The 17852-nt window shown below is 40.3% G+C and overlaps 1 protein-coding gene across 1 annotated transcript; it reads left to right on the forward strand.

The window, feature by feature from the left end:
* Positions 1-15262: 15262 nt before the first annotated feature.
* Positions 15263-16714, forward strand: LOC308116723 (shaker-related potassium channel tsha2-like; the record flags this gene model as incomplete). The annotated part of the gene is made up of 1 exon (XM_080475069.1): positions 15263-16714. One exon carries the CDS (start codon positions 15263-15265, stop codon positions 16712-16714), a length of 1452 nt encoding a protein of 483 aa, XP_080331195.1.
* Positions 16715-17852: the final 1138 nt, after the last annotated feature.

Raw genomic sequence — 17852 nt, forward strand, 5'->3', positions numbered from 1 at the left:
ACTCAACAGACACAGAGCTGGTCAAACAATCTCATCTGCACAATTACTGTTTGTATGTCCGCGCTACAATGTTAAGATTCTTGCTTTGTATCGCAGGTTATACACCATTATGTACTTAGAAAGTAACACTTGGATTTTTTTTAATGACTAAAGACATTTTACTGGTATTTTTGAATACGTTCTTTCAAGTGACAGAAAACCTAGTATAACTATCTGATTAATCCTCTCACTGTAAATCTGCAGCATCAAAAATCAGACACTGATCAATGTTAATAACACAGCAATATTTGTGACATTTTAAAATATTAGGGCAACACATTAAAAACATAAAGCATGTGGTCCTGTGACTTATTAGTTTAACAGAATTTCATGCGGTCAGTCACATTCACATGTTAATGATCTCACACACTAATTCTGACATTGCTACCGCCACCTTTAAGAGCAACTTTAATTCCTCTCATGGATTCCAGATGTCTTAATTTCTTTTGCTCTTTTCCCTCATTTTATTTTAAAGATATATTGTATCAGCCTGGCTCTCTATGTACATGTGGGTCATTGCACATTTTGGCGAGGACTGTAAAGAGATTCGCAATCTAATCCCTGTTTCCAGGGAATACAAGAGGTTAACTTATTATTATTATTATTATTATTATTATTATTATTATTATTATTATTATTATTATTATTATTATTATTATTATTATTATTATTATTATTAGATATTTGTGCAATGTGGAGCTGCAGTGATGACTGAATTTCCCCATGTGGTATAAATAAAGTGTTATCCTGTCATGTGATATGAACACATGTCAAAGTCACACCATCAGGAGGACACTAACAATCTGACAACGACTATTCCTGATTCGTCCAGAGAGGATTTCAGCAGGTTGCTGATGTTTCATCAGAAGGTGCATATAATGGTTTTTTTTTTAGTTTAGGGAATAATTGTTTGCACTAAAAAAAAAAAGTAACAAAAAATTAAGGATTTGATTTGGTTCAATAGGTTTTCCATTAATTCCATACAATCGTTTTACAGGCTCGGTCAAACTGAGATCGACAGGGACTTTATGTGACCCCTCAACTGAAATGAGGTGGAGAGCTTTGCTCTGCATGAATTAGTTTTAAGCAGTTTACCTGAGCTTCATTGTTTTAATATTCTTGTAAAAATGTCTCCTGTATCAGGACTACTTGCAAGGATTACAATCAATCTTTCTCACTGAATTTCTTTTTATGCAAATGTGGCTGAACACATTAATAATCGCTACGCAACAAATAACCTATGTTGTGATGTCACAAGATAATAGTGTCTAATTCAGGTATAAATATTATTTGGTTGTAACGAACAACAGAAGTGTACCATTTTCACAAAGGCAGGTTTGCTGCCATATTCAGATTCCTGTTGAAGTTAACAGACACGTTTTCTGAATGTGATGAATAATCAGTCTTTATCCTCAACAGAGACATCAAGACCCGAGGCTGAACATCCACTCTACAGAGCAGAAACATGTCTATGACCATGTGCTAATTAACTGTACCAAAGGTGTGGGTGAGCTGATACATTCATACACCAGAGTAAAGATGGACCCCATCCACTTCTTGTAATCTTCCAAGCAGCAATAAATCCTTCAGTAGGTTCGGCTACCACCTTGGCAGCGGATGGTCATTAAATGCGAACTATATGAGCCACCAGTATTACGCTACGTGACGAGTAATAATAAACTGCGCCATAAGCCGCAGCCTTTCACCTTCGTGGGATTTAACTGAGCCGTCAGAAGTGACATCTCAGTGGCACGGTGAGTATAAAGTCGCACGCAGGACAAGATTACAAGGTTTTAAACAGCATTCATGTCTCAGAAACTGTAAATGTGAGCGTTATCGTCTTTCTTCTTCTGTCTACAGAATATGATCATTCTCAAATTTCAGCAATGCTGGACAAAATCTTAAAGAAGCAAGCTTGTGACAGAAAGTTCACTGGTTTAAATCCCACTGTTGGTGGTTTAATCTCCTCCAGGAGCTCCACTGCTCCTAATATACATGGCTAAGATTATTGATGAACAAGATGAGGTCAATTGGGAGGAATGATCCACATAAACAAGTTTAATTCTTGCTATAAGCTGGAATGACAAATCATGTGTTATTTATTAACATCTGTCTATTTTGTATTGTGAGCAAAGACTCTCATCGCAAAACTGTTCACTTAAAAAAAAGGTAGCGAGACAAGGTCTAATGCACTGTGGCGCTTCCACACAAGCACAAGACTTTATTCAGTGATCTTATAAAGGAACATCTCAGAACCGCTCTCATATTCTAACCAGACTCAAGTGTAAACTTTAAAACAATATAAGCATTCACATTTTGGTTAACCATTTAAAACAAAAACACTGACAGTTTTTAACGTATTCAATACAACTATAAAGCCCATAAGCTGTTTTTTGATGGTTTAAGTAAATGTATATTCACATTAATGTGTTTTCACTTCATTTAAGGAACATGTTTCTCATACAGTGCCATCACTGGATACTGTGGCTAAATGATACTGGGTAATGTAGTCATCTATGAATCACATTATATTCTCATTATTGTCTTTTTGTATGTTGTACAACACACAAAGTACTTTGAATGCATTTAATTCCCTGCAAAACAAAAAAGAAAATGTACCCAGCACTCTTAAACATAAATTAAAAGTAAATGTAATTTACAATCAGTATTTCAGTGATGCCAATTCCTTTAATATCATAGGCAGGGTGCATTAAGAGCTGCCCAAGCAGCTGTTACAGAAGTCAATCTTACCTCTGTAACACACACCTGTGTTTAAACTTTCCTTTCTCCAGGCAGCTACCAACCTTTATTACTCTGCAATGGCAGAAGCGTAAGCAGAGGGCAGCGCAGCAGGTGCTGCAGTTACACAGAAAGCTCAGGGTTTGAGAAAGGGAATGACAAGGCTGGCTGACTCCTGGCGGCTGCCGCAGTAATAGGAGACAGCCAGCCCCTCCCTCTGTCAGCCCCCCCACCCCTCCCCTGACTTTTGGCCTTCTCTTTAGCATACAGCAAGGGCAGCTGGCCTAACTTGTAAAGACCGATCGGCCAATCAGCAAATCGAATATGAAGAGCACGTGGTCAGGCACTTCAAGTACAAATAATAGATTCATTTTTAGAACGCAGAGCTATGAGACTCAGGTCCATGAGGTCCTACAAACCCTACAAAATAAAACTGTCTCAAAAAAACTCATTGTAAATGTAGATCTTTGCTGTCCAACACCAAATACAAATGAAAAATAATAGATTATAATACTATTCATGATCTGGCAGGAGCTGCTGGGGACGCTAACTCTTAGTAGTCCGATAAATTAAGTTTAAATAAACAGTTGAACTTATAAAGAGTGTAAATCAATGTACATGTTTTACATCAAAAGCAGGGCTTTGAGTAATATAAGCCTTTAGTGTTTAAAAAGGGAAAAAGATGTATCATGGGTTTATCATGTAATATTTGAAGCATACAAACAAACTTGAAATATTAGATTCTTAGGTTAAGCTGATTGAAGCAAACAAATGCCTTGTGATGTGGAGGATGAGGTAGAAGAGGAAGAAATAATATCCTGCTGTAGTAGGTAGCCCTTGGTGAGGAAAACCACCTCCAAGTCGCCATAAACTCAACACTTTAACTCATAGATCCTAACAAGATTCATTCAATGAATATACATGCAGCAGCCACAAACTTAGGAACACTTAGTATCCTTTTGCTTCCAGGACGGAATCCATCATCTTCAATTGTGTTTTGGTGCTTCGCTTGATGATCACATGAAAGCATCATGCAGTAGCTGCAGATCTGTCAGCTCTACATTTGCGATGTGAATCTCCCATTGCGTCATAACCTGAAGGTGCTCGGTCAGATTGACATCTGGTGACTACAGGAGCTATTTGAAGACAATGAACTCATCCGTCAAACGTGCTTGAGATGATTGGAGCTTTGTGACATGGTAAGTTATCCTGCCGAACATAGACAACAGATGTACGCTGTTGTCCCAGTGGGATGCAAACAGTCAGCAACAATACTGGGAAGTGTGACTCGTAAGTTCCAGCAGAATTAACTGTTGATGCAAGACTGGATGGATCCGTGTTTTTAAATAGTTTCTTTCTGATCTATTTGAATGTTACAGCAAAAGTAGGGACTCATCAGTCCAGGCAACATTTGATCAAATCCTCTGTTCACCACTATTGGTGAATAAAGTCTTGTTCTTAGTGAAACCTCCTAGACACATCTATAGCTGCAGTTTCCCTTCTGTTTCAAGGTTTCATATGCTGTGCATTTTCAGGTCTTCTACATATTGTTGCAGTAACTAATAGCTATTTATACTTCAATTGCAACCAGTGTTTTGACATCTAGAGCCAATGAACTGCCACTCAGTGGACAATTTGTCTTTTTTATGTAGTTGGCACCAACAGCACACTGAAATGACCTTGCTTCACCACTCTGATGTGAAGTTTAAACCTTGGTAGGTCATCTTGACAAGTTTAAACACCAAATTCATTGGTTTGCTTCAATGTGATTGGCTCATTAAATATTTCCATTTAAAAACAGCTAATCTGGATATAAGTGGTTATTTTTTATAAGAAAAAAATAATGAGCGCAAACAAGACAATACTAAATCTGGGCATTTCCTTTAGAATATATTTACACATGAGGGAAATTGCACTTTACATGGTTGATGGCACTGTTTGTATGTCACAGTTTGCTTTGCCTAATTTAGATGTGCACTATTTGAAATGTTTGAAGTGTGTTTGTCCAATAATGACCGTAAGTTCTGCTGAGCTGTTTTATTCTGCGCCCAAAATTAAATGTATTAAGAAGACAATGGAGTGTATACTGGTTTATTGAATTGTTGTGGTTAGTAATAGTGGTGGTACTTGGGAAGATAAACAGTTTCAAACATTTACACACTGTGAAAGATTTGAACACAATTCCAATCTAAAGATTTACATATTACATCGATATATTACAAGAATGAAAAACGTCCAAGGACTCTTTTACCTGTAGGGCAGTCACGTCGTCTTCCTCTTGACTTTACACATCTTTTTTCTTTACTCTTGACATCATACGTTGGAAACTTGGAGAAAACTCACTGAGCAATTTTTTTTTACGATCACCAAGTCCACTTTTTTTTTTTTTTTTACAGAGTGTAAATCCTAATCTTTTGCTACCGAACTAGAAAAACCGTCTGCATTACCTCCCTTCGCCACACGCTCAAAGAGGCGCTGTAACAACAATGGACAGATAAAAGAAATCTCCAGAATTAAGTTCATGAATGTCATTTCCAGCCACTTTTTTCCCCTGCATGTTGTTATTATAAGTGACTACTCAACTAGATTCACAAATGTGAAGTGCACTCGAAATAAAATGCATTATTATTTTCATCAGAGGCTGCTAAAGACCTGTCCAGGCTTCTGCTGCCTTACTTTTAACATTTTATGTCTGTACCTCGTGTGGCATGAAAGGTGCTCATAAAACTATTAACTAAATGTAAAATGCATCCAATATTGCAGCCTTTAGTTGTTCCTGTGGAAATCCGGAGTCATTATGGAGAGGGATCTGTAATGCTGCCATTGCAGTCTTAAAAATCTATATCTTAGAAATCTAAGACTGCAATGCAAATCTAAGCATAAAATTGGACAAAACAAACATAAAATACCCCTCATACATAATTTCTTCAGCCAGTACTCAGTCTGTCTGGTAACATATACTACTTACAAATAATCTACATTGGTTATTTTCTTTTTTTGTAGTGATGCTGCTTGGCACTAAATGTTATTCCATTTAAATGCTTGATTATTTTCCTGTTAAATGTTGCCATATTTGTATGGAACAGGCAGTTATGGGATGAGCAGCAAAGCTTAATAGGTTGAGGCCATGAAAATTGTGTCATTCATGAGAGAAAATGGAAAGCCATTTCCACTCAGAGCCATTAAAATCTAACACAATGTATGTGTATGTTTCACAATTGAGTACAAAAAATGGATCTTACTGATTAATATGCTTTGAAAAACATGACAGATACATCAACATTTCTCTAGTGTGGTCGACAGAGTATATTTTGCTTGATTTACTACGCTCTGTTGGAGTACATTGGTAACGTTTCATTTATAGCAAAGGATTCTTCTAAAGTCAAACAACCATTCATAGGTTTACTTTGTACGTTTTATGACAATCTTGCTGATTTTTTAATTAAGTGGCATCAATTTAATAGAATGAATATCTAATTAAAATAGTTTTTCGTACTTCAACGTGCCATTAACCCACCACTTCAGTAAAACTTTATAAAGTGCTTTGTGAGACAGTATTGAACCCTGATCTCCATCCATATTGACCTCCACATATTCCTCTGTACAGTACGCAGGTGTTTATTGTGCACCCTGTTACAACAATGGTACACAGCAGCATTCATTACGAATGAATGTAAGGTCAATACATGGTGTTGGCCAACCAAATTTTGTGAATTCCTTTGAGACCACATTCTTGACACGCTACAAGTTAAGCAATGCACATAGCTGAGAGAAAATAGTTGTGGCTACACACTATAAGATCAGAGGGCTCTTGCCATGAGCTAATCATTCCATGTGCCATATAGGCAAGTGTTGAAGGAGTGCTGCCTGTTTATTTATAGGCGTTTCTAAGGTTCCACTGCCGAGGGTTGCTCTTTGAGCGGGATTCAATTACAGCTCTGGTGACAGATGAAAATACAACATCTATACAGACACAAACATGACTATAAATTCTTAATATCAACGTATTGGACGAGTGTATTGTGCTGATTTTTCCATATTGTGAGCACGCAATTAAGACATTATAGCTCTGAAATGCAATATTAAACATGTTTTTATGCTACATTTTATATTTACATTTCTTAGTCAGGACATAAAGATAGATAGATAGATAGATAGATAGATAGATAGATAGATAGATAGATAGATAGATAGATAGATAGATAGATAGATAGATAGATAGATAGATAGATAGATAGATAGATAGATAGATAGATAGATAGATGATCCTTTGCAGGAAGTGCATTTACTGTTTGATACCTATGAGGACTATAAGGAAAAGGAAGGAGGAAAATAAAATTATGAAATGAAAATAGGAATATGATATAACAACAAAATTATATATAAAACATCAGTATTAAATGATGCAGTATCTTAATATTATCCCTCATATAAAGATATGTAAGAAATAACAGTACAACATGAGGAATGAAAATAAAATGGGTATTCACATATATTTACAAAGTACATAAACAGTAATAGCCATGGAAAGCCAAGGAGAGCATATATACATTGTGTGAATGTGGACAGTAGAGACAGTGAAGTCTGCGTGTATGTATGTATGTATGTATGTATGTATGTATGTATGTATGTATGTAATTATTTATTTATTTATCTATTTAATTATTGGTTTGCATGTATTTTACCAACTGTTTTGCAAAAACTACTCTCCCGAAATGCATGGAAATTTCAGGGATGGTTTGTCATCATCTAAGGACCAACCAGATAGATTTTGGGATGTTAACGGCTAACCATTTACGAATAAATACCTCAAAACTGTGATACTGTAAACAAATGTCCCATTCATCTGCTTTCATCTTCTTTCATCTCATCACCCTAAAATTCCTTTCAGATTTTCTAGTAATAACAGCACTAACACATCTCCCATAAAGCCTTGCAGCCTCTCCGTAATCTGGTAGCTGAGCTGTTACAATAAAGACAAGACACGTTTAACACAGTGCTGTAGCTACTCACTGAGCAAAAATTGGTCCAAAACACATCTAAAAGACATCATATCTATACATCCAGAAGACGTCCTCAGAGAGGCCAGAACAAAGTTTTTTTAGAAGTCTTTTTCGGACATTGTACTCAGGTCTTGTCTGGATGTCACTGAAAACTGGGAGGAGAACCCCGAGGAAACTCATGCGCACACAAGTAAATTCTACAAACTATGGCAGCTGGAATAGAACCTATGATCTGCAAAGCAAGGCAAGAGCGCTAACCAGTGTACCAATGAGACAATTGACATCAACTGGCAGTGTTACTAAAACATTTACCCATGTACATAGTTGTGTTCACAAGATGAAAGGTTATCAAAGTGGCACGTTTCTCTGTGGAGACCTGAAAAGTTCAATGCCTTGCAACCAAAACAATAAATGGTCATAACTCAGAGATTGTGCATTAAACTTCCCATGCTGTCTCCTCTTGCCTGTCATGATCTACTTCCCTCAATATTTTAATGACAAATCAATAATTAGACAGACAGTTGGACTTAACAGACAGCGTGTGACCTGTCCCTTTTAACTGATTCTGGGTGTCTTAGATGCCCGTCATTATATTTTTATGTGTCATTTGTCAACTAGTTCTGGCTGTCAAATAGATGTCCAGATTACGGCCTGTTAAACACGTCTATTTTTAATTAGTTCTGGCTGTTGAATAGACGTCCAGATCACAGCCTGGACGGACGGACGTGTCATGGACGTCTATGGACGTTGCTTGCTCAGTGGGTACCTGACCTACCTAATTAGCATCGATATGAGCTAATGGCTATCATGCTCGCGATGCAAACTCAGTTCCACAAACAAATATGGCTTTGGCAAAGGTATGCGCTCTACCAAGTGCCCATTCTAGTTCTATATGTTGTACATATAATACTATACTAATGTGTAACAACTCAGTCGCTCAGTAAAGTCAACATCTCAAAACTAGTTACCGGTAAGTACTACCTTCATGTAAATCACACAAGTACTCAATCCTTAACATATCTAGTCCAGAAACACCAGTCCAAAATAATCTGTAGCAACCTGTGTGTTTTGAACTGACTTTGTTTGTCAAATCAAAAGAGTAACAATTTATCATTAAGGGCCCATTATTGGTGATTCTTATAATATCAACCACTCACTTCTGTCCATAATGGTTGGTCTTCCTTTCTCTCTTACAGGTTATAGTTACAAAGATATTTGTTTATTAACAGGTTCGATATTGGAAAGGTATCTTCCTACCTTAATTCCTTGTTTGGTTGATTCTCTGGATCACATTCCACAAAAACCAACAACTGGATTTATCTTTATGTCCCTTGTCTTAGTACAAAGATTGGAAGAGGAGCCTCGGGCTTGATTGCAGTTTCAACCTTGATCACCTCATAAAGGATTCTATAAATAAATGTATTGGCAACTCTTGGTCTACAAGTCTAAAACCTTTTAATCGTCTGTTCTCTCGCTCAACATCATTGTAAATAAAAGCTTTGCCTTCAGAGGTTTTTGAGTATAAATAAAGACAAATAATTAATGATATACTAAAGTTTGGAAGATTTCGGTGACACATGGTAGAAGTTGCTGTCAGTCACATGGCGGCAACTTGCAGCCCAGATGGTCAACACTGGCCCCAGCCTGACCTGTTAGCACTGTTCAGCAGTCTGTTTGCATTGTAGAGCTCGCTGCAACATGGAGGAACGTGGCCGTTGAGGGGGAAAGAGGGAAAAACGTTGGATTTAACACCAAGCAAATCCCAGAGCTTCAGAACAAGTGAGAAATGAGGCCTTGTGCGTGCCAGAGTAAATACAGTTCTTCCTCTCAGGAAAATAATCAGAAGAGGAAAATCTGCACTTACTTCGAGTGATTCTTCAGAATGTGCTTGACGATTGGGCCGAAAAAAAAAAATCTTTAACAGCTTGCCAACAAAGGAAACCAGTCAGGATGTAGGTTGGAGCTAGTGGAGCTATTATAATGACAAAGATTCGTCAGCAGAAATTCCGACAAATTAACCCTTTGCTGCTGGTGAACGAAAACAAGTCACATTCTCGGTTGCTTTTTGAGCTGGTACCTGTTAGGTTTAGTTGTCGTGTGAAAAAGGATTGCTTGAAATCCAGAATCTCCATCATGTTGATGTCAGGAGGATGGGGTGAGTTCAGGTTTATTGAGGTATTCGTTCGCCAGTAAACAAGAGAAGAGAAGAACAAAACCGCAGCCAAACGCCTCAACTACTGTTGTTTATTTTTTGTATGGCACATGTAAATCCTTTCATGTTAGTTTTTATTTATAGCACCAAAAAATGGTGCAGGCGAGTCCTTTAGAAGATATACCTGTATGCCACTCAGTCATTAAACTGCCAACTAGAAAGAGTACATAGGTTAGAGATTTATGGACATGGTAGTAATAGATTATCTAGATCAGGAGTGTAAAACATAAATCCAGTGGGGCAATGTATTTTGTGTTTGACATCACTGATAAGATAGAATCTAAACAACCTATAGATAAATCATACGCATTCTTGATTGTGTAAAAATGTTGACGTTGAGGCAGATATGACGATTTGGGGGATTGGATGGGGGAAATTACAGTGTTGGTGCCAAAAGTGATGCAAGACGGAATAGCTTGTGAGTGTTTATTTATTTATTTTTTAGCAATGACAGTGTGAGAAGCACACGGAGAATGTAAATTGCTCTCACTTTGAAACTGATAGAGGTCAACAGGAACTCGGTGAGCCTGGTGGTCATGGCCATGGATCCACATGCCAAGAGTGAGGAGTCTGCGAGTTGCGCAGTATTTACTTAAAGTTTCCAATACATTTCGAACTGTGAACCCTTTGAAGTCAGCTTTGATTAATAACCCATATGTGGTTCTCCTGTGAACTGATCCCCCTCCCTCCCCCAACCTGGATTTTAAACCGCACCGTCTGCTAAATAAGGGAAAGGCTTGATCAACGACTGAAATGATCATCCGAGGTGGGCGCGGGGGCAGGACATGCAGAGGTAATTCCAAGGAACCCTGCCCTCCGGATTTGAGGTATCCAGTTTCATCTCCTGCTGCATGCCTTGTTACCTATCAGCAAAAACACGAACATCAACTTCAGATGACAGCAGGCTAAAATTGGCGGCTATCAAAACTCAGGAACTGGCAGGGAGAGCGGCCGGGGTGTCCACTTTCTGGAGTGGAAGCCCTGGGTTCAGACGCCTCAGGGTAAAGAGTCCGTGAGCTCTGCTCACTTGCTGCACAGGCAATGTGGAGGGTATAAACACAGCTTAGACTCTATTAGGTGAAAACTTTCACACTGTTAATTAGATGCAGCTGCACACGCTCCTCACATCTTTGAGGCTGATGAGGGAAGATTAGGTTGTATGCAGCCGGCCGCACAAAGTTCACCCTACAGTGTACGTTTCATATGTAGGCGCTATTGACACTGTATCACTGCGACTGGATCACCTCTTGTCTATAAATAGACATTATCACTTCATCATTCATTCAGGTCAAGCAAAAGGCTGCAAGATTATGCAACATGCTTCTGTAATATTGACCTTAGGGACATCTTTTGGTTTGACTCAGAATTTAATAAACTAAAACTGAAACATTTATTCGAGTGTTTTACTTACTGAGAATTTCAATCCCACCTTGAACGCACCCCCTGCACATCAAAGTGTTTGTTTTCTTTTAAAGAATATGGAAATCAACAATCTTTTAGACATAATTTCATGGGTGTCTGAGGAAATCTTGAGGGATTGTGTTTCAGTTTGGCTCACTCGTCACTCTCACTCCACCGCAAACCGATTATATTTAAGTTCTCGAAGGTCAAGGTTGGCATGTCCTTATGTTTATGCCTGTTCTGCCATTTGTACCTCAAGAAAAACCCGTACGAATGACCGTTACCACATTCCTTGACTGTTCCTTGTGTTTATCATGAAAGTCTGGACAAAAACTCTGCTGAACGTCAGAAGCATACAGCACTAATCAAATGTAGTTGATACCTTTTATCACCATGAACAATAACTGAACTTCATGTTCAAGTGTACTCATTAAAATGTCGTTGAAAGCAGCGGCATGTTACCTCGATACATAAAACTTTACAATAAGCCAAATGATTCTGCCTTTAAAATCCATAAATTGACATCTAGTGCTTCTTTCTTACATATTATCTTCTTATTTGCACCAGTGTAAGTTGTGTGCTGGACCAAGATTAGCTTCCCGAGTAGCTGTGGTGTCATAAATCTTTCACACAGTCACATGCCTTTAACTCTAATTTTAATCGAGCTCAGAGAGAAATTGAAAACAGCGTTCTAATGTCAGACTCATCAGACACATCTGTCAACACCAAACGCAGTGTCAACGCGAAATGAGACATTCTTGTTGAGTTATTGATGCAAATTGACATTTCAGCCACATGTGACCCGGAAGCTTCTGACTGGCCAACCACTTGGTCCAAGTTACCAAATGTTGGAAAGAATGTAATGTGGACTATTGTGATTCTTTGTCGAAGTTGCAGATATAGTGTGAAAACTACTGAAACAGAAGTTTCCCACATTCGGCTCTACCGCTACTGACTCATTCCGGTGTCAGAGACGCTGTCATCACTGACCCTTCAGAGCATACGTCAGACTGGGTCAAATGCCCCCTATTTCATTTCGAGCACAGTGGCTGGCACTAGAATGACGTGATCTCAAGGGAGAGCTGGTGACTCGCATGGCTTACTTTCTAAAAGAGCCTCATTCAGTTTTTAACAAACTCTCATACATAAACATGATTTGTGCACGCGTTCATTTGCGAACATTACTAAAACGAGCAACACACACACACACACACGCACACACACACACACACACACACACACACACACACACACACACACACACACACACACACACACACACACACACACACACACACACACACACACACACACACACACACACACACGCACACACTTTTGAAATACTTGGCCTGGGGGTGGCAGGAGGAGGTGAAAGCCAAAGGGGAGTCACTGACACACGGAGCTACCGTGATTACCTCACGTCTGCAATGGGCTAAGAAGGACCGGTATATATTTAGACAACGGCGAACTTCAGATATGCAGTTAATCTAAATACTCGTAAATATGACCTTTTTTCCCCCCAGATCAATACAGTGTACCTTTCTTCAAAAGACTGCAACATAAACTCACTGCAAGATTTATTAGACGTCAACTTACTCATGTTGAGTGTTTTAATATCACTTTTCTAGCCTATTCACTAATCATTCACTAATAATTATATTTAGCATCAGACCACCAAACGTATTAGATTTGAAAGGTATTAGTACCACTTGTGATCCCGATGCTTTCAGAATGATTTGTTAAAGAACGATGAGAAAGCAGATGATCCCTTGCTGCGAGTGACTTCACAGTATCTTGTTACTGAGGGGGTCTCCTGCACTCATAGGTTGAGCCATTAATAACGATGGGAGGTTCCTCACTGTCAGCATTCATGCACCCTGCCGGCTTTATGGCATGCGTCTCTCTGGCTTTACCTCATTACATGCACTCCCTGTTAACTATACATGCACATGCATATCCATCCACATATCTGAATGTATGGGCCCGAGAAGGCGTGGCTGCAGGTTCCCAACACAAACACACGCATGGCAACAGAGTACACATCCCACTGGTGTTAAGTACTAGTATGAGGTGCTCAAATAAGATTGTTTACTGACACAAAGTTACCACTGATGACTTTGGGGAATGATAAATAAATATAATGGTGAGAAGTCACTGTGGATCCCCAATGAACAATGAATCTTTAGGAGTGTTTCTTTTTGCTCCGACTGAACCATAAGAGTCACGTGTCATTTCCCCGGGCTTGTTTGTTATTGTTTGTTTCCCTGGATACAGTCAAGGCCTGACATCTCAGCTTGACCCAGACAGTCATTTGGTGAATGCTATATGCTAACACATTAGCAGCAGGCGGCAGTGTGTCCTGAAACTGATCCGTGACACTGAAATCTAACCCTTTGTTCAGTAATGGAAAGGTTGGAAAATCCCGCTTTTCTGGGAATCTGTCCTTGTTAAACTGGCTGTAAATAAAGAACCATCTCTGACAGGAATGTTTTTAAATGGCATGTTATGCCCACAAAAACATTAAGTGCATCTTCCATGACAGAGCAAACCACTCAGGTTGGCTTTAGTAACACTGATTATCACCCCTGTGCTATTATTATTGTCCTCTTGAGGGTGTACCATCTGACATAACTGATACAGCATTATTTAAAGAGGTGAAAGTGGAAAAAAACAAGTTAAAGTTAGATCACGCAGTGCCGCAGTGCACACACGAGATCAGTGTAATTGTATTGGTCATATTGCACAGAAATATAACAATCAAACTGTGACATCCTCTCAGATAAGACACATTCAGCAGCACAAAATAGAGAATTTCTACGAAAATTCCCGATGGAGCGGTTGTCTTTTTTCACACATTTGTGTTTCCCTTAGCTACACCACTTGTATTTGGGAGTTCCCTGTGTTCTCTCTCGTACAATTGAGTCCTGTAAGTGCAAGAAAGGATGCATGTTATTTTGGCTGCGGCGTCCTCAATCCACTGTCCTCCCTGGTGACTCAAGTGTCAGTCAAGCCAGCAGTTTCCACTGGCTGGGCCTGCCTGGGAGGGCCCCCGGTTATACAAGGCTTCCTGGCCGCAAAGCATTCAAATGATTGCATCTCATTTATTTCAAGACGTCTAACATGTAGCTGCAGAAAAAAAAAGAAAAACCCTACTTTGTGCTTCGCAAGTTGTATTTGTCGTACCATGGTTTTCAGAATGGTGGGCAGTGACCCAAAGCAGACAGGCCCGAGTCTTTGAGGTTCCCCCTCCTGACAAGAATAACCCCATGATTTCATGAATGAAGGACCTGCAGGGTGAGAGGACTGCACCCACTCCAAATCTGTAAATAAATTTCCCCTAGCAAAGCAAGAATGAGCGTTAAAGGGTGAGAGTTTGTAGGCGGGGAAATCATATAGATGGAGATAGTTGCTTTGCTGCCTGTTTACTTGGAAATCAGTGATACAGTGAAGTGAGTCAGTAGGAGAGGGACAGCAGCAGCAGCAGCAGCAGCAGCAACAAGTGTCATCTGGTCTTCCAACTTGGGGAGGGCTTTGGGGTTTAAAATGGAGTGAATATGATAGCCTTCCCAAGCCATTGGTGTAGCCTGTGCAAGAGGAGATCTGTGTGCACTATTGAAAGTTGACAGTTCAGAGGCACTAATCCGACAAAAGGGCGGTGTAAATCAACGTTCCTTTTTTTTTTTTTTTTTTTTTTTTTTTTTATCGACAAGTAAAAGTTTTGGGGAGCCACAAACAGGGAGGAGGTGGGGGTGCTCTGCCTGAATCTGCATGTGAGGGAGAGTCAGGAGGACGCACGGACAAAGGGGCAAGAGGAAGACACCCAGGAGGTGAGTGACGGATTTTACCCTCAGAGGGGTAAAAAAAGATGACTGTGGTGTCTCAGGAGAACCACGATGAGACTGTGGTCGTCACTCCTTTGCTGCAAGATGCTGCTGACTTGGAACCGGCGGACCAGGAGTGCAGCGAGCGAGTGGTCGTCAACATCTCAGGCCTGCGCTTCGAGACGCAGTTAAAAACCCTCTCTCGCTTCCCCGCCACGCTTCTTGGGGATCCGCGCAAAAGGATACGCTTCTTCGACCCGCTGAGAAACGAGTACTTCTTCGACAGGAACAGGCCGAGCTTTGATGCCATCCTCTATTACTACCAGTCCGGAGGGAGGCTCCGGAGGCCCGTCAGCGTACCTGTGGATATATTCCTGGAAGAAATAAAGTTTTATGAACTTGGGGAGGATGCCATCGAGCTTTTCCGAGATGACGAGGGCATGGGGAGTGAAGAGGACCGCCCGCTGCCCAATAACGTGTATCAGCGCCAGTTGTGGCTCTTGTTCGAGTATCCGGAGAGTTCAGGACCCGCACGGATAATTGCCATCGTGTCAGTAATGGTTATTTTGATATCCATTATTATATTCTGCCTGGAGACATTGCCTGAATTTAGAGAGGTCCCTATAGTTCAAGACATTCAGGTGAACGGAAGTGCGCCAGGCACAGCACCCAGTCCCTTCACAGATCCCTTTTTCATGGTGGAGACACTTTGCATCGTGTGGTTCTCCTTTGAGTTCACCATGAGGTTTCTATCCTGTCCCAGTAAAGCAGCTTTCTTTAAAAACGTCATGAATATAATCGATGTCGTGGCCATAGCTCCTTATTTCATCACTCTGGGGATGGATCTGGCAGAGCACCAGGGCAGCAGTCAACAGGCTGCGTCTCTGGCCATACTGAGGGTCATCCGTCTGGTGCGCGTTTTCAGGATTTTTAAGCTTTCCAGGCACTCCAAGGGTCTGCAGATCCTCGGCCAGACGCTGCACGCGAGCCTCAGGGAGCTTGGACTGCTAATATTTTTCCTCATTATCGGAGTCGTTTTGTTCTCCAGCTCTGTTTACTTTGCAGAAGCTGAAGACCCCGAGTCCGGATTTACAAGTATACCTGATGCGTTCTGGTGGGCTGTGGTTACGATGACCACAGTCGGTTATGGAGACATGTGCCCCTCCACCATGGGTGGCAAATTCGTGGGATCGCTGTGCGCCATCGCTGGAGTGCTGACCATTGCCTTACCTGTCCCCGTCATCGTGTCCAATTTTAATTATTTCTACCACCGAGAGAACGAAGACGAGGAAAATGTTCAGTACGTGCATGTGACATGTGGGCAGCAGCTGCAGGACTCGCAGCAGCTCTCCTTTGGGGATACTGATTCCTGCAAAGGTAACGAGTCGCTTTCCAAGACTGAGTCCTTTCGGGGAAGCGACGACGTGGAAGCTTTGACATATCCAAACGTGAGTTCAGTGACAGAGACATACACAGGGAGGCTGACAGATGTGTAGACAGAGGAGGAGGACGCTGGTATTTCTGGTGAGTTCCAGAGGAAGTGCAGTTCAGAGTTTTTCCATGTCGGATGCTGCAGGTGTTTTTGCCTCCACTGATTCAGAAAAAAGTGGCGCCTCAGAGTTTACGATGCAACCTCGCAATAAAGTGAGAACTGGCTTTATTTCAGTGTTATTTGATTCAGCAGATGACAACAGAAAATCATTCCTACCACTGCTCCACATATTTTCACACAGGGGGGCAGCTGAGAAATGAAAACAATCACCAGGAAGGGAGCTGTGGACTAAATACCATTACAGTTAGAATTCAAAGACAAATGAATTCAGACGTGATTTTATTTCTCTTTCTGTCTTAAATACTTCACAGCTATTGTTTTCAAGACCTCCCATAGCTGACGGGGTCAGATCGGCTTTTACGCACAAAGAAAAGTCAACATAAACAACAATTTATCATTTTCTTTAAGGAAATAAATCGTCCAGTGGGATGCAGTGCAGTTTGTCCAGCAAATCCCAAATATTTGGTGTACACAACAGTGAAAAGTTAAGCCGTGCATTAAAGTTTCTCTGACGCACGATGGGTCCTCCTTTTAGTCCAAGGCGTGACGCACGGCGAATCACCTGCACCTGTTAACACAAATGGATTCTAACTAAGACAAATTAATCTTATAAAAGTTCCTTTTACCCCATCGTTTATTTCACACTGTGAAACCTCCACGTTATCTGCACATAAAATGAAATATCTCAAGCGCGTTTTTGTCAAAAGTACCGTCACTCAGAGCGTTATGTTTCCTAATATTTCATTGGTTTTCCTAATCATTTAACTGGAGACAACATTCACAGCACTGTAAAAGTAGGAGAGAAAAAAAAATGCTTGAAAATTTTTGTTTCTTTGTTACAGGTGTAGAAATAATCGGCCAAAATGACCTTTGCAGTGATAGTTTCATTTTATTTGATTATTTGCTGTGCTTGTAGCTCAGTTGGGTCTCTGTGTACGATGCGCTTTTTCTATACCTGCATTTGAACCTACATGCATCCCCATCCATCATTTAACAGCTTGCTTGCATCTTGAAAATAGGTTTAGAAGAGGTTTTTTTCCTCAGTGGTCAAGATGCTATCCACTACACTAAACCGGTGTTGT

The sequence above is a fragment of the Lipophrys pholis genome (assembly GCF_963383615.2).
Source record: "Lipophrys pholis genome assembly, chromosome: 11".
Taxonomy (NCBI): Eukaryota; Metazoa; Chordata; class Actinopteri; order Blenniiformes; family Blenniidae; genus Lipophrys; species Lipophrys pholis.